Source organism: Coregonus lavaretus, assembly GCF_964263955.1.
Source record: "Coregonus lavaretus genome assembly, chromosome: 9".
Lineage (NCBI taxonomy): Eukaryota > Metazoa > Chordata > Actinopteri > Salmoniformes > Salmonidae > Coregonus > Coregonus lavaretus.
The window spans coordinates 50491250-50518869 of record NC_139996.1 but is presented as its reverse complement, the minus strand read 5'-3'; the positions used below and the strand labels follow the sequence as shown (position 1 = coordinate 50518869).

The 27620-nt window shown below is 42.5% G+C and overlaps 1 protein-coding gene across 1 annotated transcript in view; it reads left to right on the top strand.

Annotated features, from left to right (window-relative positions):
• LOC311135230 (integrin alpha-11-like) overlaps positions 1-27620 on the top strand; it is a 104255-nt gene that overhangs the window by 71532 nt on the left and 5103 nt on the right. Inside the window, exons 11-25 of the mRNA XM_084169169.1 lie at positions 3983-4127; positions 5773-5921; positions 6833-6976; positions 10479-10682; positions 10827-10957; positions 11069-11232; positions 17534-17676; positions 17931-18041; positions 20395-20480; positions 20784-20988; positions 21247-21345; positions 23158-23234; positions 26872-26955; positions 27055-27145; positions 27336-27449. Of these exons, the coding sequence (XP_084025295.1) occupies positions 3983-4127; positions 5773-5921; positions 6833-6976; positions 10479-10682; positions 10827-10957; positions 11069-11232; positions 17534-17676; positions 17931-18041; positions 20395-20480; positions 20784-20988; positions 21247-21345; positions 23158-23234; positions 26872-26955; positions 27055-27145; positions 27336-27449 (1947 nt within the window). The remainder of the gene's footprint in view (positions 1-3982; positions 4128-5772; positions 5922-6832; positions 6977-10478; positions 10683-10826; positions 10958-11068; positions 11233-17533; positions 17677-17930; positions 18042-20394; positions 20481-20783; positions 20989-21246; positions 21346-23157; positions 23235-26871; positions 26956-27054; positions 27146-27335; positions 27450-27620) is intronic.

The window sequence follows — 27620 nt, the reverse complement described above, 5'->3', positions numbered from 1 at the left end:
ACTGGGAGACTAGTCAGGATCGAGGCAAAGATTAACGGAGTAAAGTACAGAGAGATCCTTGATGAAAACCTGCTCCAGAGCGCTCAGGACCTCAGACTGGGGTGAAGGTTCACCTTCCAACAGGACAAAGACCCTAAGCACACAGCCAAGACAACACAGGAGTGGCTTCGGGACAAGTCTCTGAATGTCCTTGAGTGGCCCAGCCAGAGCCCGGACTTGAACCCGATCAAACATCTCTGGAGAGACCTGAAAATAGTTGTACAGCAATGCTCCCCATCCAACCTGACAGAGCTTGAGAGGATCTGCAGAGAAGAATGGGAGAAACTCCTCAAATACAGGTGTGCCGAGCTTGTAGCGTCATACCCAAGAAGACTCAAGGCTGTAATCGCTGCCAAAGGTGCTTCAACAAAGTACTGAGTAAAGGGTCCTAATACTTACAGTGGGGAAAAACAGTCTTTAGTCAGCCACCAATTGTGCAAGTTCTCCCACTTAAAAAGATGAGAGAGGCCTGTAATTTTCATCATAGGTACACGTCAACTATGACAGACAAAATGAGATCCAGAAAATCACATTGTAGGATTTTTTATGAATTTATTTGCAAATTGTGGTGGAAAATAAGTATTTGGTCAATAACAAAAGTTACTCAATACTTTGTTATATACCCTTTGTTGGCAATGACACAGGTTAAACGTTTTCTGTAAGTCTTCACAAGGTTTTCACACACTGTTGCTGGTATTTTGGCCCATTCCTCCATGCAGATCTCCTCTAGAGCAGTGATGTTTTGGGGCTGTCGCTGGGCAACACGGACTTTCAACTCCCTCCAAAGATTTTCTATGAGGTTGAGATCTGGAGACTGGCTAGGCCACTCCAGGACCTTGAAATGCTTCTTACGAAGCCACTTCTTCAATGCCCTTGCTGATGGAAGGAGGTTTTCACTCAAAATCTCACGATACATGGCCCCATTCATTCTTTCCTTTACACGGATCAGTCGTCCTGGTCCCTTTGCAGAAAAACAGCCCCAAAGCATGATGTTTCCACCCCCATGCTTCACAGTAGGTATGGTGTTCTTTGGATGCAACTCAGCATTCTTTGTCCTCCAAACAAGACGAGTTGAGTTTTTACCAAAAAGTTATATTTTGGTTTCATCTGACCATATGACATTCTCCCAATCCTCTTCTGGATCATCCAAATGCACTCTAGCAATCTTCAGACGGGCCTGGACATGTACTGGCTTAAGCAGGAGGACACGTCTGGCACTGCAGGATTTGAGTCCCTGGCGGCGTAGTGTGTTACTGATGGTAGGCTTTGTTACTTTGGTCCCAGCTCTCTGCAGGTCATTCACTAGGTCCCCCCGTGTGGTTCTGGGATTTTTGCTCACCGTTCTTGTGATCATTTTGACCCCACGGGGTGAGATCTTGCGTGGAGCCCCAGATCGAGGGAGATTATCAGTGGTCTTGTATGTCTTCCATTTCCTAATAATTGCTCCCACAGTTGATTTCTTCAAACCAAGCTGCTTACCTATTGCAGATTCAGTCTTCCCAGCCTGGTGCAGGTCTACAATTTTGTTTCTGGTGTCCTTTGACAGCTCTTTGGTCTTTGCCATAGTGGAGTTTGGAGTGTGACTGTTTGAGGTTGTGGACAGGTGTCTTTTATACTGATAACAAGTTCAAACAGGTGCCATTAATACAGGTAACGAGTGGAGGACAGAGGAGCCTCTTAAAGAAGAAGTTACAGGTCTGTGAGAGCCAGAAATCTTGCTTGTTTGTAGGTGACCAAATACTTATTTTCCACCATAATTTGCAAATAAATTCATAAAAAATCCTACAATGTGATGTTCTGGAATTTTTTTTCTCAATTTGTCTGTCATAGTTGACGTGTACCTATGATGAAAATTACAGGCCTCTCTCATCTTTTTAAGTGGGAGAACTTGCACAATTGGTGGTTGACTAAATACTTTTTTTCCCCACTGTATGTAAATGTAATAGTTCCGTTTTTTGTAATTAATATATTAGCAAGCATTTCTCAAATCCAGTTTTTTCTTCGTCATTATGGGGTATTGTGTGCAGATTGATGAGGGAAAAAAACAATTTAATCAATTTTAGAATAAGGCAGTAACCTAACAAAATGTGGAGCGAGTCAAGGGTACTGAATACTTTCACAACAGCCCCGCTGCTGTCTTGATTTAGCCATGACTCTAGCGTTCGCTGAAATCTGTCCGTGGGTGTCAGTATTTAAAGCTCTCCGATAACACATTCTGATGGAATTGCTTGTCCTGCACTTTGTAAAAACCCAGAGTGCATTGAGTGAATGTTGGAAAAAGATCTTGGTTCCTTTTTAAACATAGCAATGTGAATGCGAAGAGGACTCAGACCACAAAATAGGTGAAGTGAACTGGCAAAAGAGTTGAGTCCTCATTCAAAAGCAAGTGCAGTGTGAATACAAAGAGAACTGAGTTATTTTGCTTCTTTTTTTTACCCCAGAGTTCACTTTAAAGAGGACTGAGATTGGTTATTTTAAAGAGGACTATATGTGAAAACACCCTTAAAGGATATCACAGCAGGGACATTAAACTTACTCTGTGTCTGTCTGTACTTGCTAAATAGCAAATAAACTATTAGCTAATTCCCAAATCCTTAAAATCATAAGTCATGGATAATACTGTATCCATCCCAATGGGAGACTTACTTTACTCCGTAACAGTTGCCATGGCAGCCAGTCAAACTGTCCACGTCGACAGCCTATGACTATGAGTGAGGGAATACTTGGCCGTGGCGTATCTTCACAACAGCCCCGCTGCTGTCTTGATTTAGTCATGACTTTAGCGTTGGCTGAAATCTGTCCGTGGGTGTCAGTATTTCAACTTTTATTAGTAAATTCACATGGGCTGTGTATGCAGCACTATACAACCCTGTAGAACACGGTTTCTCTTGAACACCTTCTTTCTCTCTTCCAAAGGATAAGGATTAGCTGTTGATTTGTCCCAAAATGACAAATTGTTTGAACTGATTGGGGTTATTAAGAAAGTGGCTCTGGTAGTTTAGGAGATGATCAGAAGATTACATCTGAGGTCAGCGCTGAATCACTTGTGTGTATTCAGTTTGTGTTGGTTCTTCTGGTTCCTTATCTAATGAATCAGAACACGTTGTTATAGTACAGTACCTGCAGTCTGCTGAGTATAGTTTGATGGTCAATGCTAACCTGGTCCCAGATCTGTTTATGCTTTCTTGCCAACTCCTATGATCATTTTCAAGCCATGTGACCATTGGAGACAGCAAGACACCACAAACAGATCTGGGATCAGGCGAACTTGAAGCATAGTGACAGTGGTGACAGCATCACCGGTGTCTGAAACAATAATACAACACAGTATGCGAGTTTGGCAGGGCTCAGTGAACATTCCCATGCATCATGCAGCCTAATGGAGCACTGCACACACTGCCAGGGATTTTGTCATTGATCATGATCCCTACTTTTACTCGCCCTGAGAGATGTGTAACTCACGGTTGAATGACTTTCACCTCTGGACGTGAGTGTGTGATGTGTGTATAGTCTATAGTGCATTCACAACTGTGTGTGACGGTGTGTATAGTTCATTCAACACCACCTGTGTGTGTATGTGTGTTTGTGAAATGTGCTCACGTGTTTTTATTGTGGAAGTTTAGCAATGATGGTGATGCATTCATGCTGGAAAATGTAACTAAGCTGTTCGTTTCTTTATTGCCCGCTGCTCTTGTTCTAGGGTTGTAAAATCCATTAGAGTAAAACAGGGAGTGGAAAATTACCAAAGAATAAATGAACTCACTGAAAGGATTGGACTTACTGAAAATACAAAATGTTCAACCCATTTTTCTCATAAAAGACATATCTGTCCACCGTCATCACTCTCTGCTTTGGTACCTTTTTGTACGGTGGCCAAAAAGGTACATTGACCTAATGAGAGATGTGTACTTGGCGAGTGATGTGAAAATGCTTGTTCCTGTAGGATGGCATATTGGTGGGGGCCGTGGGGGCCTACGATTGGAACGGAGCTGTTCTGAAAGAGACACGTCATGGGAAGGTAGTCCCACCCAAGTCCTCCTATCTGGAAGAGTTCCCAGAAGAACTGAAGAACCATGGGGCCTACTTGGGTGAGTGAACTGGATGGGCAGGTAGAATTGTGTAGGTGGATGGATAGATGGATAGATGGATGGATGCATAGACTAATAAATAAATAGATGAATGGGTGTGTGGAGAGATGAATAAATAGATGGATGGATAGGGGATGGATGAATAGTATGTCTAGCATTGCATGCAGTACTGTATTGTTGTGTGTTTTATTTTACTTTTTTGACAATAGAAAAACATATAGACAAAAACAATAGACAACTTAACATTTACATACATACACTACCGTTCAAAGGTTTGGGGTCACTTAGAAATGTCCTTGTTTTCGAAAGAAAAGCAATTTTTTTGTCCATTAAAATAACATCAAATTGATCAGAAATACAGTGTAGACATTGTTAATGTTGTAAATGGCTATTGTAGCTGGAAACGGCTGATTTTTAATGGAATATCTACATAGGCGTACAGAGGCCAGTCCTGTGTTCCAATGGCACGTTGTGTTTGCTAATCCAAAAGCCATATCTCAGACTGGCCAATAAAAAAAAAAGATTAAGATGGGCAGTCTGAGATATGGCTTTTTCTTTGCAACTCTGCCTAGAAGGTCAGCATCCCGGAGTCGCCTCTTCACTGTTGACGTTGAGACTGGTGTTTTGCGGGTATTATTTAATGAAGCTGCCAGTTGAGGACCTGTGTGGTGCCTGTTTCTCAAACTAGACACTCTAATGTATTTGTCCTCTTGCTTAGTTGTGCACCGTAGCCTCCCACTCCTCTTTCTATTCTGGTTAGAGCCAGTTTGTGCTGTTCTGTGAAGGGAGTAGTACACAGCGTTGTACGAGATCTTCAATTTCTTGGCAATTTCTCACATGGAATAGCCTTCATTTCTCTTTTTGAGCCTGTAATCGAACCCACAATTGCTGATGCTCCAGATACTCAACTAGTCTCAAGAAGGCCAGTTTTATTGCTTCTTTAATCAGCACAACAGTTTTCAGCTGTGCTAACATAATTGCAAAAGGGTTTTCTAACGATCAATTAGCCTTTTAAAATGATAAACTTGGATTAGCAAACACAACGTGCCATTGGAACACAGGACTGATGGTTGCTGATAATGGGTCTCTGTACGCCTATGTAGATATTCCATAAAAAATCAGCCGTTTCCAGCTACAATAGCCATTTACAACATTAACAATGTCTACACTGTATTTCTGATCAATTTGATGTTATTTTAATGGACAAAAAAATTGCTTTTCTTTCGAAAACAAGGACATTTCTAAGTGACCCCAGACTTTGGAACGGTGGTGTACATTTCAACAAACATTAATGACATCACACTTGCTCTGACCCACAAGTTCCTCACCTATCCTGCCCGTCTCACAATAACATTTTCTCTAATTTCTCATCCTTTAAATATCTCCTGTGCTTGTAATATTTTATGCCATATGGCTTCAAATTGTACTATTTTGTTTCACTCTGTAGCCCACATCTTTTCAATATTTAGATAATAATGCATTTGAACCATCCACTGTCTTAACGATGGAGGGTCATTTGATTTCCAGTTTTTAAGCAAACGTTTTTTCAAAATGGTTATCACACTGCACCCTCATAACTGCACCCTCCGCCCATAACTTTTGGACAGTGCCTTCAGAAAGTGTATCCTTGTGTCCAATCTCCCAGGTTACACAGTAAACTCAGTGGTGTCGGCCAAAGGCAGGCAGCTCTATGTTGCTGGAGCCCCCCGCTTCAACCACACTGGCAAAGTCATCATCTTTACCCTGAGAAACAATGGCAACCTCACCATCCTACACTCACTCAAGGGCCAGCAGGTGAGACACACAGAGATAGATGATTAATACAAGTGGGCCAAGGACTGAACCTTGGGGGAAACCATTACAGGCAGGTGCTTGAGTTCATTTGCCTAAGTTTAAAAACAAACACACACCAACACGACACACCGACACTGACAGTGACACCCACACACACATACACCGACACACACGCACACACTGACACACACACACACACTGGCTCTACGTGTCGAGCTTGTGTGCACACATGTGTGACACATGGGAGTCTTCATTACATTATGGTCTAGACTCGGCTGCCCGGTCCAGATGGCCTTCGTCTCACTGGCCCATGTGCTTCTCATCTGTATGCATCCAATCAAAACAGGGTTTGCTACTGAGCACATACACATCGCCCCGGGCAACAGGCTCCCAGTAAACAAGGGCTAACCACTGTGTCAGACCAGACTGTTGTTTGGGAGATGGAGGGAGGGAGGGAGAGGGGTAGAGGGGTAGAGTCCTAGAGTCGGTGCTGCGCATTCCTGAGGGGATATTAGAAATGCAGTACTCCTCTAGGATTAACTGCGGCTGCTGTGGTGTTTTCTGTGGTAGCCTGAGGCCACTGGGGCCAGATTTACAGTAAGCTTGTGCGGCAGGGATGTGTTAGGTGGTGCATCCTGTCTCAGATGCCTCCCCTTCCCTCTTACACTCCTTCCTGTCTGGTGGGGTCTGTGGGCTAAAAATAAGATTAGGGGAATTAAATGGACTTGATATGAATGGGGTTTTCCCCTCACTGGATGCTATTGGCAGTAATTGTACTGTGTTAATTTAACACTTTTCAAATTGTGATATGGTTCGGGTTAAATGTGAACATAGATATAAATGAGTCACTGTTATGCACATTTGAGTAGAGTATAAATGGCTTGACTCTTTGTCATATGGTGTGTCTGTAGATTGGGTCATACTACGGGAGTGAGCTAGCTCCTCTGGACATCGATGGGGACGGTGTGACGGACTTCCTCCTGGTGGCAGCACCCATGTTCTTCAGTAAGGGCTGGGAGAGGGGCAAGGTCTACATCTACAGGGTGACTCAGCAGGTGAGAACCAGGAGAAGTGAATTGGAGTGTACATGTACACTATACACTACCGTTCAAAAGTTTGGGGTCACTTAGAAATGTCCTTGTTTTCGAAAGAAAAGCAATTTTTTTGTCCATTAAAATAACATCAACTTGATCAGAAATACAGTGTAGACATTGTTAATGTTGTAAATGGCTATTGTAGCTGGAAACGGCTGATTTCTAATGGAATGTCTACATAGGCGTACAGAGACCCATTATCAGCAACCATCAGTCCTGTGTTCCAATGGCACGTTGTGTTTGCTAATCCAAGTTTATCATTTTAAAAGGCTAATTGATCGTTAGAAAACCCTTTTGCAATTATGTTAGCACAGCTGAAAACTGTTGTGCTGATTAAAGAAGCAATAAAACTGGCCTTCTTGAGACTAGTTGAGTATCTGGAGCATCAGCAATTGTGGGTTCGATTACAGGCTCAAAATAGCCAGAAACAAAGAACTTTCTTCTGAAACTCATCAGTCTATTCTTGTTCTGAGAAATGAAGACTATCCATGCGAGAAATTGCCAAGAAACTGAAGATCTCGTGCAACGCTGTGTACTACTCCCTTCACAGAACAGCGCAAACTGGCTCTAACGAGAATAGAAAGAGGAGTGGGAGGCCCCGGTGCACAACTAAGCAAGAGGACAAATACATTAGAGTGTCTAGTTTGAGAAACAGGCAGCACACAGGTCCTCAACTGGCAGCTTCATTAAATAGTACCCACAAAACACCAGTCTCAACGTCAACAGTGAAGAGGCGACTCCGGGATGCTGACCTTCTAGGCAGAGTTGCAAAGAAAAAGCCACATCTCAGACTGCCCATCTTAATCTTTTCTTTTTATTGGCCAGTCTGAGATATGGCTTTTGAATTAGCAAACACAACGTGCCATTGGAACACAGGACTGGCCTCTGTAAGCCTATGTAGATATTCCATAAAAAATCAGCCGTTTCCAGCTACAATAGCCATTTACAACATTAACAATGTCTAAACTGAATTTCGGATCAATTTGATGTTATTTTAACGGACAAAAAAATGGCTTTTCTTTTGAAAACAAGGACTTTTCTAAGTGACACTAAACTTTTGAACGGTAGTGTATATATAAAAGTATGTGGACACCCCTTCAAATTAGTGGATTTGGCTATTTCAGCCACACCCGTTGCTGACAGGTGAATAAAATCGACCACACAGCCATGCAATCTCCATAGACAAGCAATGGCAGTAGAATGGCCTTACTGAACAGCTCAGTGACTTTCAACGTGGCACCGTCATAGGATGCTACCTTTCCAACAAGTCAGTTGGTCAAATCTCTGCCCTGCTAGAGCTGCCCTGGTCAACTGTAAGTGCTGTTATTGTGAAGTGGAGACGTCTAGGAGCAACACGACTCAGCCACGAAGTGGTAGGCCACACAAGCTCACAGAACGGGACTGCTGAGTGCTGAAGTGCGTAGCGTGTAAAGATTGTCTGTCCTTGGTTGCGACACTCACTAACGAGTTGCAAACTGCCTCTGGAAGCAACGTCAGCACAATAACTGTTAGTCGGGAGCTTCATGAAATGGTTTTTCATGGCCGAGCAGCCGCACACAAGCCTAAGATCAGCATGCACAATGCCAAGTGTCGGCTGGAGTGATGTAAAGCTCGCCGCCATTGGATTCTGGAGCAGTAGAAACGCGTTCTCTGGAATGATGAATCATGCTTCTCCATTTGGCAGTCCAACCGACAAATCTGGGTTTGGCGGATGCCAGGAGAACGCTACCTGCCCCAATGCATAGTGCCAACTGTAAAGTTTGGTGGAGGAGGAATAATGGTCTGGGACTGTTTTTCATGGTTTAGGCTAGGCCCCTTAGTACCATACTTTTGGTCATGTAGTGTATGTACACTACCGGTCAAAAGTTTTAGAACACCTACTCACTCATTCAAGGGTTTTTCTTTATTTTTACTATTTTCTACATTGTAGAATAATACTGAAGACATCAAAACTATGAAATAACACATATGGAATCATGTAGTAACCTAAAAAGTGTTAAACAAATCAAAATATATTTTAAATTTGAGATTCTTCAAATAGCTACCCTTTGGCTTGATAACAGAAATGTACACTCTTGGCATTCTCTCAACCAGCTTCACCTGGAATGCTATTCCTACAGTCATGATGGAGTTCCCACATATGCTGAGCACTTGTTGGCTGCTTTTCCTTCACTCTGCGGTCCGACTCATCCCAAACCATCTCAATTTGGTTGAGGTCGGGGTATTGTGGAGGCCAGGACATCTGATGCAGCACTCCATCACTCTCCTTCTTGTTAAAATAGCCCTTACACGGCCTGGAGGTGTGTTTAGGGTCATTGTCCTGTTGAAAAACAAATGCAGAGATAATCCGTTCACCCACACCGCATCTCACAAAGACACAGCTGTTGGAACCAAAAATCTCAAATTTGGACTCCAGACCAAAGGACAAATTTCCACCGGTCTAATGTCCATTGCTCGTGTTTCTTGGCCCAAGCAAGTCTCTTCTTCTTATTGGTGTCCTATAGTAGTGGTTTCTTTGCAGCAATTCGACAATGAAGACCTGATTCACAGAGTCTCTTCTTTACAGTTGAAGTTGAGATGTGTCTGTTACTTGAACTCTGTGAAGCATTTATTTGGGCTGTAATTTCTGAAGCTGGTAACTCTAATGAACTTATCTTCTGCAGCAGAGGTAACTCTGGATCTTCCATTCCTGTGGCGGTCCTCATGAGAGCCAGTTTCATCATAGCGCTTGATGGTTTTTGCGACTGCACTTGAAGAAACTTTCAAAGTTCTTGAAATGTTCCATATTGACTGACCTTCATGTCTTAAAGTAATGATGGACTGTCATTTCTCTTTGCTTATTTGAGCTGTTCTTGCCATAATATGGACTTTTACCAAATAGGGCTATCTTCTGTATACCCCCCCTACCTTGTCACAACACAACTGATTGGCTCAAATGCATTAAGAAGGAAATAAATTCCACAAATTAACTTTTAAGAAGGCACACCTGTTAATTGAAATGCATTCCAGGTGACTACCTCATGAAGCTTGTTGAGAGAATGCCAAGAGTGTGTAAAGCTGTCATCAAGGCAAAAGGTGGCTATTTGAAGAATCTCAAATATAAAATATATTTTGATTTTTTTAACACTTTTTTGGTTACTACATGATTCCATATGTGTTATTTCATAGTTTTGATGTCTTCACTATAATTCTACAATGTATAAAATAGTAAAAATAAAGAAAAGCCCTTGAATGAGTAGGTGTTCAAAACCTTTGACCAGTAGTGTATGTCAATAGGTTATTTTGGCCATGGACAAATGTGAGTAAATGTGAGAACATGTATGGTACTGTATGTCTCTGAAAATTGTCATGTCTGTTTTACTGTATTCGTGTGTAAGTGTTGTGTATGTGTGTTAAGTCATCACTGACCCAGGCTCACATGACCTCTCTCTCTCTTTTTCTCATTCTCTTTCTCTCTCTACAGAGCCATTTCATTTTGGAAGGGACCCTTGAAGTCCCCGACCAGTCCCAGAACTCTCGTTTTGGTGGAGCGATGGCCCCCATCCCTGATATGAATGGTGACTCGTACAGTGAGGTTGTGGTGGGAGCTCCTCTAGAGGACGACCACCAGGGGGCCATCTACCTGTTCTACGGCCAGCTCAGTGGCATACAACACAAATACAGACAGGTGAGCTCAGTGGCATACAACCCCTAGTAATGCAGTGGATTATTCAGAACCAATACTAAAAGTGTTTTTGCTGTCTCACAAACTGCGTTTTTCCCCTCCCTCCCTCCCTCCCTCCCTCCCTCCCTCCCTCCCTCTCTCTCTTAGAGAATTGGAGCAGCATGCTTCTCTGCTGGTCTGCAGTATTTTGGCCGTAGTGTTCATGGGATGATGGATGTCAATGAAGACGGGTTGGTGGACTTGGCTGTGGGCGCGTTGGGTGCAGCAGTACTGATCTGGTTAGTGACACACACTCACCCCAACACACTCCCATACTATTGCAGTCCCATCATGCTCACGCACACACACACACACTGGTAATGGCCCTCCTGCCCCTTGTCTTCCCTCAGGTCTCGCAGTGTGGTGCGCATCCAAGCCAAAGCCACTTTTGAACCTGAAAAAATCAACACCTTCAACAAGGACTGCCGCAGGGGAGGCAAGGACGTCACCTGCATGTCTGCCATCGTGTGTCTCAGTCTGGATGCCAGGACTCAGATGCAGAGCCATGGAGTGGGTGTGTTTGGTCTATTTGGGCATTATTACTGAATTAAAAGTGTTGGAATGAGTGTGTGCGTGGCGTGTTAGTGTGTGCATGTGGTTTCATGTAGATTTTGGTTGGGAATCCTAACTCTTGGTTCATTGTGCTTTCTGCCTAGTTTCTGGCTGCTTATTGCAGTAAAGATTTGGGGGCACAAAGAGACCAACAAAACCTCAAGTACCACAGAGCAGAGCTGTTTACATAAAGATTCCCTTGTTCTCTCTCCATTACACTATGGGATGTTTTATGTGACTTTGTGAGAGAATGGGTACTAGTGAAACTTTAATCAGTCATCTGAGTTACCACTCCTCTCAAATCAAAATGCCATAATAAAAACAAAAATATGGTTAGCATTTTATACAGTGCAGCACTTCTTACTTTTACGTTGTACGTGTAAAACTCACCCCATCGTCCCACCAATGTGTGGCTCCAACTACACATTTGCTATCACCGTGGAGGGTGAGGAGTGATTGTGGCAATATGTAGCTGAGGAACCCACCCCCGTTTACACTCCTATTTCAATAGATGCCATGGGATCTGAGAATTGTAAGAATCAGGACTTTGGTTTAATCATGTCACAGTCCATTAGAACAGTGGGATTCACAGGTAATATGGCTTAATGCACACGTACACACGTGTGAGTAGGCTACGGTATAAGATTTATGGGTTTCTTGACTGAAGGCCTCAATAGACTGGTTACTTTCTAAAGCAGTGAAGAGTTACATGCTGGAAGCTGCTGCCCACCTGCACTTTGACCTTTTCATCTCAGCCGCACCCTGGTGTATATCACTTTATATTCATCCATTTGCTCAGAATAAGTGGACAGCAAAATAGGACAGGGACAGTATGTTATATGCATTGCTTCCCTTGAACTTCTTAGGGACAGTTACTTGGGTGGGGGGGCAGGTCCAAAATAGGGGAGAGTTATTGAAGTTTTTTTTTTTGCTTTGGGGAGGGTTGTGTGATTTTTTTTTATTGGGCACATGGGAGGGTAGCGCATTTTCCCCCTGGTTTACATTCCCCATTTAGCAGGTTTTACTATATAATTTCTTCCATATAGGCACATTTCTGCTTGCATGCGACTCCACTATCAATGTGTTTTGGTAGTTCCCTTATGCACTACGCTTTCTGCCACACTTACTATACAGTCAACTCTATCCTGCCCTCTATCCATAGTGACAATAGTGGTAGGTGGATTGTTTTTCCAGATCTGCAGTAGGTTAACTAGCAATCATACCACACATAAAATCATTCAAATCTGCACCAATTTTCTATTTAAATCCACAAGAACATAAAGCAATAGCTGATAGGCAGCAGAGAGGCCAGGTGTCTCGTTGCACATGAAATAACAATAAAGACATGCAGCTCAAAAAGCTCTCCTATTGCTCTTGTTTAGGCCATATAGATTTAATTTACTGTATAATGGATTCCCCTCCTCACATTTCTCAAAACAGTACAAAAAAAATAGAATAGTGATTCATTTAATTAATATGAATCAATATTTTTTTTAATGATTATTTTTGACTAATTGAATGATGTGCTTCACCATTGTAGTAGTTGAGGCTCTGTTAAATTGCGGTGAATCAAATCATGGCCATCAAAATAATAATTTGTGAATCGCAAACAGTAAAAGTACATTTTCTTTGCTTTAGCCTTCCTTTCGAATTGTGTCCCTGCAAAACTCACTTTAAATTGATTTGGACATTCAATTTATGGGACATTGTAACTCAATAGATGCTAGTAGTCAGCCTGAAGTAAACACTTCTAAAGGTAAGACACATAAGAAAGTATTCAGACCCCTTGACTTTTTCCACATTTTGTTACGTTACAGCCTTATTCTAAAATTGATTAAATAGTTTTTTTCCCCTAATCAATCTACACACAATACCCCATAATGACAAAGCAAAAACAGGTTTTTAGAATTTTTGCAAATGTATTAAAAATAAAAAACTGAAATATCACATTTACTCAGTAGTTTGTTCAAGTCCGGGCTCTGGCTGGGCCACTCAAGGAAATTCAGAGTTGTGCTTAGGGTCGTTATCCTGTTAGAAGGGAAACATTCGCCCCAGTCTGAGGTCCTGAGCGCTCTGGAGCAGGTTTTCATCAAGGATCTCTCTGTACTTTGCTCCGTTCATCTTTCCCTCGATCCTGACTAGTCTCCAAGTCCCTGCTGCTGAAAAACATCCCCACAGCATGATGCTGTCACCACCATGCTTCACTGTAGGGATGGTGCCAGGTTTCCTTCAGACGTGACGCTTGGCATTCAGGCCAAAGAGTTCAATTTGGTTTCATCAGACCAGAGAGTCTTGTTTCTCATGATCCGAGAGTCCTTTAGGTGCCATTTGGCAAACACCAAGCGGGCTGTCATGTGCCTTTTACTGAGGAGTGGCTTCCGTCTGGCCACTCTACCATAAAGGCCTGATTGGTGGAGTGCTGCAGAGATGGTTGTCCTTCTGGAAGGTTCTCCCATCCCCACAGAGGAACTCTGGAGCTCTGTCAGAGTGACCATCGGATTCTTGGTCACCTCCCTTCTCGCCCGATTGCTTAGTTTGGCCTGTTCTAGGAAGAGTCTTGGTGGTTCCAAAATTCTTCTATTTAAGAATGATGGAGGCCACTGTGTTCTTGGGGACCTTAAATGCTGCAGACATTTTTTTAAATCCTTCCCTAGATCTGTGCCTCGACACAATCCTGTCTCTGAGCTCTACGGACACAATTCCTTCGACCTCCTTGCTTGGTTTTTGTTCTGACATGCACTGTCAACTGTGGGACCTTATATAGACAGGTGTGTGCCTTTCCAAATCATGTCCAATCAATTTAATTTACCACAGGTGGACTCCAATCAAGTTGTAGAAACATCTCAAGGATGATCAATGGAAACAGGATGCACCTGAGCTCAATTTCGAGTCTCATAGCAAAGGGGTCTGAATACTTATGTAAATAAGGTATTTCTGTTTCTTATTTTTAATACATTTGCTAAAATGTCTTAAAACCTGTTTTTGCTTCGTCATTATTGGGTATTGTGAGTAGATTGATGAGGATAAACATTTATTCAATCAATGTTAGAATAAGTCTGTAACGTAACAAAATGTGGAAAAAGTAAAGGGGTCTGAATACTTTCCGAATGCACTGTATAGCTTATTGGCTCTATAAAATCTGCGATGCATGCTGAAACAGTCATTTTCAATGTTCAAAAACCATCTCAATTAAATATTGACTGCAAAATAGGCCTACCTGACAGAATGATATCTATCAATCGGGTGCACATTTGTTTTGCATACTCTGTCAGGGGCGTCATTCACCCCAAAATTCTGAGGGAACATAAAGTACACGAGAATGTTAGCGAGTTGATCAAGAGGGAATTTTTGCATTTCTCAAACACCTGAAACAGCTTTTTCCTGCAATTTAGAGCCATAATGATTGTTGATTCTATGTAAAAAATATAAATAAAGTATATCTTTTTGCATATCTAAGCATACCTCTTGAGCTGTCTGTATCCTCCTGACTGGTAGTCTTTTTTTTTTAAGAAACAAAATATGCTTCTCTGCATCTCTGCTCAAATCTGTGTAAAAGATTAAAAGGAATGTGAGTCTTATTCAGTACATTTAGTTATTGCTTGCTTTTTTCTAAAGTCTACCAACCTTGACAGCAAGCATGCAAGCTAAAATAAACAAGCTAGCTACTCTAACTTTATTGATAGCCTGAAATGGCTTCTTGGTAGCTAGTTATGAGATATGAGTTTGAGAGATTGGGAACATAATCTCCCAACCTCAAATTGGCTAAAGCCAACTCCATAAAATTACTAGGTGACTAGTAGTATTACAGAGGAACAACAACAAAATATATATATATATTTTTTTTTTTAAAGGACAAAGTTGTGCCCCCTATGGGCATGACGCCTCTGTACTCTGCCATCACAAATGTACTGTGACTAAAACTCGGCTGGGACATGCTTTCAATGGTGCTCTCCAACACCTGACACCAATATAGAGGAGTGGGGTAGCCTGACTTGGATTCAAACCCTGGTCCCTGTGACTGTCATTCCAAAACCATTATACTGTCACAATATAATGTTTTTTCGCTGGCTCGCCTCACTTTAAAAGAAAATTAATCCATTATACAGTTCATTACATTTGCTTGGCTTTGGGGACAATACAATTATCCTATCTAGAATAGTCTATAACACCACAATGCAATGAATCTGTGCATTATTGTTTTCAAGTGAGTACAATTGAGTACAATTCTACTCTAGGCTGTAAACTGCAGTGAAAATGTAATGAAAATAATGGCGCAAAAGCCCTGTTATTTGAATATTTCATTCTATTCATTCCATTTGGATCAGTTGTGAATCTACTCTCGACAGATTATAAGGTCTAGAAAGGCGCAGTACAGGACAGTCTGGCTGTAGTTTTACTTCTGATACTGATGAGCTGTCTGTTGCCCATCATCATTCTCCCAAGTCGTTCTATATAGTGTAGCCACATAGTCCTATGCTCCCAGCAGGCCCAGTTATTCAGGAAAGCTTAACACGCACCTGTTCTGCCTCCTTTCCAATCCGAGCCACTATTCCTTGACCTCAAACCTAACGCTTCAATATTGCCAAAATATTTGTCATTTAACTTTTAAAATGTATAACACAACCGGTCACAATATTTTAATCTGATTAGGCTACTTCAAAAGTCTCCTGTAGGCTACCTGCTCACTTTCATCCACTCCACTCTAATATAATTCCAGCATCCAAACTGCGCACCGGCCAATCGATGAATAGAAAGAGACATCTGTTACAAAACACCAAAAAGTTTAATGACATTTGGAGATTGTCAAGCCAAGCCTTCGATACTGAGTAGGAAGGGTTGTATTGTTTATTTGTCGAGATTGACATACTCTACTTGATTATGATGTTGAAAACGCAAACCCTGGTGAAGCAAAGTCAGTCATCAGTATGCTGGTTGCTTATTGGTTGTTTTTTGGTGCATTAGCACAGAATCCTGTTGGTGGAAACTTTGGTGCAAATATTGTATATAATTATAAATATACCATAAACATTTTGAAAATCTGATATCCCCCTAGCCGATCATTGTCTGCAGCCAGCTCTGATAGTAGTGTAATGAGACAGGCAGGGAGAGTGAGCTTGTCCGTGGTGGTCGGCGGACCCTCAACCTTCTGACCCGTAGACTTGCGTGGCATCGACTGTGCCATAAAACCATGCTGAAGTGGTTAAGTTGATATCCATGTTTATAAACACAGGGTTGCTACAGTTATTGTTATTTGTGGTGGTAATCATTATTTTTGCATTCATTTTATGAGGGGTGCAAAAAAAAATACAGCACAAAGGGAGTGTCATGTGAAAGGGTTAGGGGTCGTTGTTGTGTCTGTGTGTAATTCCTGTCAGATGTGTGGCTCGGGTCAGTCCGTTTTATCATGAAATCCTTTTTCCTGATGTCCTAAGCCCAGGGGCTCAGGGGAACTCTTTAAAGTGCGTCACTCAGCAGAGCAGAGCCATGGAGAGGGGCTTAAAGTGTGTCGGTCTCTGTCTTCCCTTCCAGTCCTCCCTCCCTTCTCCCTCCTTCCTCTCGTCTGGTTTCTATTAGACAGAAGTGTGTATGCACGCAGGCATACACACACACACACACACACACACACACACACACACACACACACACACACACTATCTCTACACACATAGAAATGGAGCAGCGTAGCTCCTGATTTACCTCAGGGCTAGAGTTGCATACTTTCAGACCCACTTTTAGATGAAAGCAGAACCTGACAGACACAACATACTGTGCTTCCACTTTTCCCATTCAGCATTCTCCTGTTACCACGACCGCCCATGGTGAGAGGAGAAGCCGGAATGAAAAAGATGAAAAAGTCTAGTCTGTGTCCTCATATCGTTAATGCCCACAGTTGGATAGATGGAGAGGGAATATTTATTGCCTGCTACATACAGCTAGCCCTCACTGACATATCATTCGAGCCTAAATGAATCTTAAAGCAGTAGGTGTCAACATTTACTGCCTGTCAACACAGTTTAGTGGACATGAACATCATTCAGTTGTCTTCTCATGTGACCGACGGGATACGAACCTAGGTCTTCTGTGTGCAGAACATCATATTAGCCCGCTAAGCTAAGGCATTGGCTCAGGCCGAGGAGCCAATACAACTGTTGAGGTCTCAGACAAGGTTACTCTACACACAAGTGTGGTCATCGAAGTGACAGAACCACTACTGTTACACTCACACACACTCTTTATCTCTCTCTCTCTCTGAGTGTGGTCAGGTATGTGGTACAGCGTGCTGCTTGACGAGAGAAGGCACCCTCCCAGAGCATCGCTGGACCACAACGACAGACAGCAGCTGACAAGGAATCTGACACTACAACGTGGGGAGGAGTCCTGTGAACATGTCCACTTCTACGTACAGGTGAGTGAGCACAGTCTCAGGCCAAGCACCTGCAAGTAAAAGCAGTTCATGAATGATCAAGTTTTAATTCTGCATAAGCTTCTTTATTGCTGTATTCATTTCATTGTACATACATGTTCTGTATTGAAACTAGTTGTGGCAGGGAGCACACTTTTTCCCTTCTAGAAATATACATTCTAGAAGGGAAAAAGCCCCTCAAACTAAGGCAATGGGTAATTACATTTCTATAGTTGACTTCCACCTTGCTCCAACAGGAAACTACAGACTACGGCCATCCCATAGTGTTTGTGGTGAAGGCAGGTCTGCAGAGTCCAGACGAAGGCCCGGTGTTGGACCACGGCTGGCCCACTACCTTTAGGACTGAGGTGAGGAGAACCAGTAACTACACCTAGAGGTACAGTACATAGAGCTACATCACAAAGAGCTACAGCACCTACTCCCATTATCTCCACTCTATCGTTACTGTACAGCAGATGTATATGAGATAATGTCATATGTTCATATAGTACTGCATTGATTGAGTTCATGCATGTTTTGCAACTGGGAACAGATGTACTGGTTCTGATACATACTTTTGCTGAAGAGCGGACCTGTTATTTGGCTTTACACCAATATATTACACTATATTTCCTACTATCTATGCAGGACCCTGAACAGCTTCTACCCCCAAGCCATAAGACTGCTAAATAGTTAGTTAAATAGTTAACCAAACAGCTACCCGGGCTCTTGACACTTGACCCTTTTTGCACAAACTTTTTTGACTCATCACATACGCTGCTGCTATTGTTTACTATCTGTAACTTTATTCCTAGTTATATGTACATATCTACAGTTGAAGTCGGAAGTTTACATACACCTTAGCCAAATACATTTAAACTCAGTTTTTAACAATTCCTGACATTTTATCCTAGTAAAAATTCCCTGTCTTAGGTCAGTTAGGATCACCACTTTATTTTAAGAATGTGAAATGTCAGAATAATAGTAGAGAGAATGATTTATTTCAGCTTCTATTTATTTCATCACATTCCCAGTTGGTCAGAAGTTTACATACACTCAATAAGTATTTGGTAGCATTGCCTTTAAATTGTTTAACTTGAGTCAAACGTTTCAGGTAGCTTTCCACAAGCTTACCACAATAAGTTGGGTGAATTTTGGCCCATTCCTCCTGACTGGTGTAACTGAGTCAGGTTTGTAGGCCTCCTTGCTCGCACATGCTTTTTCAGTTCTGCCCACATATTTTCTATAGGATTGAGGTCAGGGCTTTGTGATGGCCACTCCAATACCTTGACTTTCTTGTCCTTAAGCCATTTTGCCACAACTTTGGAAGTATGCTTGGGGTCATTGTCCATTAGGAAGACCCATTTGCGACTAAGCTTTAACTTCCTGACTGATGTCTTGAGATGTTGCTTCAATATATCCACATAATTTTCCTTCCTCGTGATGCCATCTATTTTGTGAAGTGCACCAGTCCCTCCTGCAGCAAAGCACCCCCACAGCATGATGCTACCACCCCGTGCTTCACGGTTAAGATGGTGTTCTTCGGCTTGCAAGTATCCCCCTTTTTCCTCCAAATGGTCATTATGGCCAAACAGTTCTATTTTTGTTTCATCAGACCAGAGGACATTTCTCCAAAAAGTACGATCTTTGTCGCCATGTGCAGTTGCAAACCGTAATCTGTGTTTTTTATGACTGTTTTGGAGCAGTGGCTTCTTCCTTGCTGAGCGGCCTTTCAGGTTATGTCGATATAGGACTAGTTTTACTGTGGATATAGATACTTTTGTACCTGTTTCCTCCAGCATCTTCACAAGGTCCTTTGCTGCTGTTCTGGGATTGATTTGCACTTTTCGCACCAAAGTATGTTCATCTCTAGGAGACAGAATGCGTCTCCTTCCTGAGCGGTATGACGGCTGCATGGTCCCATGGTGTTTATATTTGCGTACTATTGTTTGTACAGATGAACGTGGTACCTTCAGGCGTTAGGAAATTGCTCCCAAGGATGAACCAGACTTGTGGAGGTCTACACATTTTCTTCTGAGGTCTTGGCTGATTTCTTTTGATTTTCCCATGATGTCAAGCAATGAGGCACTGAGTTTGAAGGTAGGCCTTGAAATACATCCACAGGTACACCTCCAATTGACTCAAATGATGTCAATTAGCCCATCAGAAGCTTCTAAAGCCATGACATCATTTTCTGGAATTTTCCAAGCTGTTTAAAGGCACAGTCAACTTAGTGTATGTAAGTTTCTGACCCACTGGAATTGTGATACAGTGAATTATAAGTGAAATAATCTGTCTGTAAACAATTGTAGGAAAAATTACTTGTGTCATGCACAAAGTAGATGTCCTAACCGACTTGCCAAAACTATAGTTTGCTAACAAGAAATTTGTGGAGTGGTTGAAAAACGAGTTTGAATGACTCCAACGTAAGTGTACGTAAACTTCCGACTTCAACTGTACTTCAATTACCTCGTACCCCTGCACATCGACTCGGTACTGGTACCCCGTGTATATAGCCAAGTTATCGTTACTCATTGTGTATCTATTATCACTTGTATTATTATGTGTTTTACTTTTCTATTATTTCTCTGTTTTCTTCCTCTCTGCATTGTTGGGAAGGGACCGCAAGTAAGCATTTCACTGTTAGTCCACACCTGTTGTTTACGAAGCATGTGACAAATAAAATTGTATTAGATTTTTTTATTTGATATCTCTCTGTAGATCCCCTTCTGGAATGGCTGCGAGGGGGATGACAGCTGTGTCCCTGACCTCATCCTGCACAGTCACACAGACCTTCTAGACCGCAGGTGACTTTTTAGCCCTCAGAAACACACACACACACAATACACACACACTTTTCTGAGATGGTGTCTGTATGTCCAAACCCAAATCATCCCTTAAGCCACTCCCCTTTACACTTCACTCTAATAGGCAAGGTGGAGTTTCCGCTATACTGTTTCCACCCATCTGATACTTTCAGACAGCAGTGGAAATGGAAAAAGTCACTCGGGGAACCCACCAATCATTGAATCATTGAATTCACCTTAAAAAGGGTCTCAGAAGGGGATTTTCCACGTGGCTTTAATGTTCATGTATGTCTATGGCCAAAGGCAGTTCTGTGGGCCAAGGGAGCGGGATGCATGGGCGCTGTGTCACCACCAGGGGGCCTCGGTGAGCTCGGAGCGAGTGGTGGAGGCGTCACGCAGGAGGCTGGTGGTGGAAGCTCGCCTGGAGAACCGAGGAGAGAACGCCTATGGCACCACGCTCAACATCTCCCACTCCCACAACCTGCTCTTCTCCAGTCTCATAGTCAAGGTAGGAGAAAACAGAGGATAACCATGGTATGGTTCTGCGAACTGTCGCTGCATAGTGAGTTCATATCATATCAGTGAGGGGAGAGGTCATACACTAATCTTTTAATTTTTCATCAGACATGTGAGTTAGATAGACCACATCATGACATCTCTTACTATGTTAAGATTACAGCATAAACAACCTATGACTGTTTGTGATCAAATTAATACATTAGGTCTTATTCAGCACTTGACTCAGCGTATCTCTGTCACCCTGCAGGACCACTCAGACATCCAGATTGAATGTCGTGCTGATGACAGGGAGAGGAACGAGAGGACCTGCAATGTCAGCTCACCCTTTATGAGGTCACTGACCCAGGTACAGTATCTGATCAGCACTGTTGCTGCCTCCTGCCTTGTCAGTTCATCACCCTCACTACATCCTCTTGCCTATACTAGAGGTTTTCAATTGGACACATTTAGTTAACATTACTAGGGCCAGCATTTTTGCTTACCACAGCATCTGACCAGGAAAAACTCAGGGACATACTAGATTTTTGCCTTGTCAGGTCACAGGGTTTGGAAGAACTCCTGGCCCTTAAAGGGATTGTTCACCCAAATTACAAAATGACACATTAGTTTCCTTACCCTGTAAGCAGTCTATGTACAAGGTATGACAGCAATCCATGCCTTGGTTTAGTTTCCCTGGCAGTGACTGGCACTGTTTCCAAATGCTAACGTTTGAGCATTTGTGGCCCGAATCCCATTCAAGTCATGGGACCGATATTAGCATTTATTTCGCACATCATGTTCAAATCATCTATAAGTGCCTTTGTTGAACTTCACAATCAATTTTAGATACTTTTGAAAGATTTGAACATCATGCGTGAAAAATGCTAATATCGGTCCCATGACTTGAATGGGATTTGTTGCCTGGCTATCCAGACTCCATGCTCCGGCCAAACGCTACGCCACACCCACAGACGTTAGTTTGTTCTCTGCAATGAGTCTGGATCTGAGAACCTCCCCGACCCTTCACCGAATGTGCACACATTCGGGCTGTCTGATTGGTCCAGAAATCGATGGGTTGGGCCAGAGCCAGAACACGTGGGTAAAGCGGCAGTTTGAAAATCTGTAATTGGCTTTCATACTCTGATTGGTTAGAGACGATCCAATCGCTTATTACTTTGTTTTGTACAATGCCCCTCGTGCCCCTCGTGACCACAAACGACTTAAATGATGGCAGTCTCAGACTAAAGTATGTAGCGAAAGACAGAGCAGCGGAAGAATTCAGTGTGAGTCGTCAGGCTATGGGATTTGTGCCACAAATGCTAAAACGTTAGCATTTGGAAACAGTGCCAGGGAAACTAAACCGAAGCATGGATTGCTGTCATACCTTGTCCATAGACTGCTTACAGGGTATGGAAACCAAAATGTAATTTAGTAAGTTAGATGAACTATCCCTTTAACATGACCAAAGACATAACTTCAGTATGCACAGCTTACCAGGTGAGGGTAATAAACAGAACCCTAAACCTGCAAAAATAAGCTACTTTATAGGTAAAGCCATCTGTACAAAAGCTTGCATTCTCAACTCAACACATGGTCATATAGTTTTGTAGTCAGAGAATTGCGGTCACCCAGTGCCTTAAATACCACTGAGCCCCATTTAGGAGATTCCTCTGTCTGTCCCTGGTTTTATTGTCCTGATATACCATGGTAAGTCAGTGAGTTACAGGTCCATTCTGTGTTCTGGCTGTGAGCAGAAACCGCACTCTTAGACATATCGTTTTTGTTCATTTTCAGTTCATTCATTTAGATTAGATTACATTGGATTAGGAAAAATGTGTTTTTCTACACTCATTATAAGATGATGTATTAAACTCCACAGTAAAGCAGCAGAGACCGTGGTGGCCCCAGTATAGGCCCTGGCCTTGAGGCACCACTTCAGAGAGGGCTGTCTGAAATACCATGGTGCAGATTTCTACTGGCTCTCCTTTGAAAAGCCTCTGTACCATATTAGGTAGAATTTGACTGGAGGCAAAAACTAAATGTAAATCACAGCTTGTTGCCCGATACCTTAACATTTCTTAGCCTGTGTAAGTCTCTCAGTTCCTGAGTTTCCAACATAAAAAAATGCATGTGGATGGTATGTGACTCATAGTAAATGTATTTTCTGCCCGTGTCCCAGGTGTCTTTCCGGCTGGAGTTTGAGTTGAGTCACTCTGTCTTCCTGGACCATGTGAGCGTTGTCCTGGAGGCTGCCAGGTGATAGACATACAGTACATATATTAATATATTCATAAACATACAGGTAACTGCCAAAATAAAGGAAACACCAACATAAAGTGTCTTAATAGGGCATTGCGCCACCACGAGCTGCCAGAACAGCTTCAATGCACCTTAGCATATATTCTATAAATGGCTGGACTATTGGAGGGATGCGATACCATTCTTCCATGAGAAATTTCATCATTTGGTGTTTTGTTGATGGTGGTGGAAAACGCTGTCTCAGATGCCACTCCAGAATCTCCCATAAGTGTTCAATTGGGTTGAGATCTGGTGACACACACACACACACACACACACACACACACACACACACACACACACACACACACACACACACACACACACACACACCCTTTAAACCCCCTATGCTCCTTTGAGACCCCTCTTTTAAAGTCACTGAGATCTCTTCTTCTAGCCTTGGTAGCCAAAATAATGGGGAACTGGGCATTTTTATATGACACTAAGCATGATGGGATGTTAATTGCTTAATTAACTCAGGAACCACGCCTGTGTGGAAGCATCTGCTTTCAATATACTTTGTATCATTTACTCAAGTGTTTCCTTTATTTTGGCAGTTACCTGTATATGTTCATATTAACCATTGCTGAGGGCCTTGTATGCTCAACTTGTCCTGCCAATCACCACATTCCATTTCAGTCCCTACCCACTGGACACAGACGTCAGTTCAACATCTAGTTTTGATTTACATTTGGTTGTCAACTAATGTGAATTCAACATGAAATCCAGCTGGTCCTCTGTAGCTCAGCTGGTAGAGCACGGCGCTTGTAACGCCAAGGTAGTGGGTTCAATCCCCGGGACCACCCATACACAAAAATGTATGCACGCATGACTGTAAGTCGCTTTGGATAAAAGCGTCTGCTAAATGGCATATTATATTATATTATTATTAAATCAACAAAACATTTCACCATGTCATTCGATTTAGGTTAAAACAGGGGTGTCAAACGTCCGGCCCGCGGGCCGGATCAGGCCCGCAAACGGGTTTAATCCGGCCCGCGAGATGATTTTGTAAAGTATAAAAATGCGCTGCAATTTTTCAATAAAATAAACTGCTGTTCCAATTGCGTCCACTGGATGGCGCAATAGCAATTGTGTTAAGCAAGCAAACTGTTTATACCGGGGCAGAGCAAGTAGGTCAAGTCTGTGTTTACTCACAGCCGAGACATCAGTGACGCTGCAGTGAAAGCTAGCTACCTCATTGCTAATGAAATCGCAGTGGCTTCAAAACCATTTAGTGAGGGTGAATTTGTAAAAACATGCATGATGAAGGCAGCGGAGATTGTGTGCCCTGAAAAGTGTCAGGCTTTTGTAAATATCAGCCTGACAAGAAACACAGTTGCAGACAGGATTTCCGATCTTTCAGTGGATTTGGACAGCCAGTTGAAGCAAAAAGTAAAGTCATTTATTGCGTTTTCGGTTGCAATTGATGAAAGCACGGACATTACAGATGTTGCACAACTGGCCATTTTCATCCGCGGAGTTGATGACACATTGACCGTCACGAGGAGTTCGTGGAGTTGGTGCCGATGACAGATACAACGACAGCAGCTGATATTTTTACCGCACTCGTCGGCGCGCTGGACAGGGTCGGAGTGGACTGGTCCCGCGCTGTCAGCCTGGCTACAGATGGTGCGCCCTCAATGATCGGGAAAAAAGCAGGCGTTGTGACAAAGTTCAGAGAGAAAGTGCAATCTGCAAATGGAGGACGTGATTTTTTGACTTTTCACTGTATTTTGCACCAGGAGGCTTTGTGTTGCAAGTCATTAAAGATGGATAACGTCATGAAGGTGGTCATCCAAACTGTTAATTTCATCCGATCCAGAAGCCTGAATCACCGTCAGTTTGACAGCCTTCTCAGAGAGAAAGACCACATCTATGGCCTGCCATACGACACTGAGGTAAGATGGTTAAGCCGAGGTGCTGAGGCGTTTCTTTGATTTACGAGAAGAAATTGAACAGTTCATGGAAGAAAAGGGCAAACCAGTGTTAGAATTCCATTCCGCAGAATGGATGCAGGACCTTGCATTTATGGTGGATGTTACAGAGCACCTGAATAACTTGAACAAACAGCTGCAAGGGCGCAACAAAGTTGTCACGCAGTATTATGACAGCATACGTTCTTTCAAGTTGAAGCTGTCATTGTGGGAGACGCAACTTGCCGGTGGTGACGCAGCTCACTTCCCCTGTCTGAAAAATGTGTGCGCGACCCAACATGTGGCGGTTCAAAGATAAAATAACGGGACTGTTACGGGAGTTTGAGCAACGCTTTCAGATTTTTGGTGAACTGGAGAAAGACTTCAACGTTTTTTGCTCGCCATTCACCGTGAATCCCTTTGATCTGCCCGTCAGCATCCAACCTGAAATAATAGACTTGCAGTGTGACTCAGATTTGAAGGGCAAATTTGCCGCAGCTGGCTTGGACACATTTAATCAGAATCTCTTGCCAGGTTACCCCAACTTGACAGCCCTCGCTGCAAAACTGTTGTGCATGTTTGGAACCACATATCTTTGTGAGGAAGTTTTCTCTGTAATGAGCATAAATAAAACAAAGCTGCGCTCAAGGCTCACGCACAAGCACTTGAATCACATCCTGAAATTGGCTGCCACTCAGGATGTGACGCCTGATATTGATGCGCTGGTGAAAGCTAAAAGATGCCAGGTATCAGGAGTCAAATAAACTATGCAACCCCACTTAAAGTGCTACATGAGACACCCTGATATAGTTCTGTGATCTGTGATATACTTCTGTGAATCACTGAGGCATTGTGTGTTTGTGTTCTTTTTCTTTAGAATTTTCAAATAAACTTGACGTGTTTTATGATTAATAGTGATGTTGTGCTTTTGGACACACTGTCCTCAGGCTCCAGCTTTATGTTTATATGTTTTTATGTTGATGTACTATTGTTTTTAATTGATTTTATTTTATTTGTATATTTAACCTATTCTTGACTCTGTGGTTCTTGCACTTGTTTGGGGATTTCATTATTGTTATCTACATTTCTGCCTGAGAATTACTATTTTGGACACACTGTCCTCAGGCTCCAGCTTTATGTTGTATGTTGATCGTATTAAAACAAAGAAAACAATCTGAAGTTGTTGTTTTTAAGTTATATATACCATGATTTTTCCGGTCCGGCCCACTTAGGAATAGATTTTCCTCCATGTGGCCCCTGAGCGAAAATGAGTTTGACACCCCTGGGTTAAAAGTTAGATTAATAAATGACGAAATTCCCTTACGTTGATGACTTTTTCAAATCCAATCAATTTTCCACGTTGATTCAATGTCATCACATATCTTTTTTTTGAATGAAGTGGAAACAACATTGATTCAGCCAGTTTTTGCCCATTGGGTAGCTAGTACCACCAGGTACCCATCCGCTACGGACTATTGGAACCGGATCTGCTATGTCTCCACAATCACCTCCTCCTAAACAATTAACGTATGTACTGTACCCAACAGGGTTGAGGTCAATTCCATTTCAATCCAGTCAATTTGGGAAGTAAACTGAAATAAATGGAATTGACCCCAACCCTGGTGTCAAACACAAACAGGGTCCAGGTGAATTATTTCATGTTGATTTGTGCTCTACAGCGACGGGGAGGAGATGAGCCCAGAGGACAACATCAACAACATATTTCATCCTCTGAAGTATGAGGCAGACCTCCTGTTCACAAGGTGGATTTCTATGAGCTGCTGAATTCAGATGATTCCACACATAAGGAGTGTTTTAAAGTGGCTATTTTGGATCATCCACTGATTTTCTCTCCACCTCAGGGACTCCACGCCTCCTCGTTTTGAGATCAACTCAGACCCCTACCGGAACAAACCCGGCAGCAGTGGTCCAACGTTTAACCTTACTTACCACGTGAGTATCTCTCAACCCTACCTTAACAAGACCCGACCTGCAACCTTTTGTCCAAGTTATACCTATGGCCAATCCACATTGTAGTATAAATACTAAATACTGACTATAATCTGTAGACTATACATTTTTTTAAACTTTTTTTTCCCATTCTCTTCAGTATCTTTATATTTTTTATCTTCTCAATGTACAGATCCAGAATCTGGGCTTCTTCCCAGTGACAGACTTGCAGTTCACTGTTGACGTGTTTGCTGTTACAAAGAGTGGTAACCATCTCTTCCAGATTGCCAATATCGACATTGACCAGGTGAGAGGATTGGTTATTATTCAATATTTTTATATTGCAGTGTCAATAGTTAATTAATCTACTGGATACAATTGCGGCCAAATATATTAGCACCCTTGCACCTTTCGTAGATATTCCCTATTTCTTCTCAAATAAGTTGACATTTAAACCAAATTGTGGTCACCACACCTT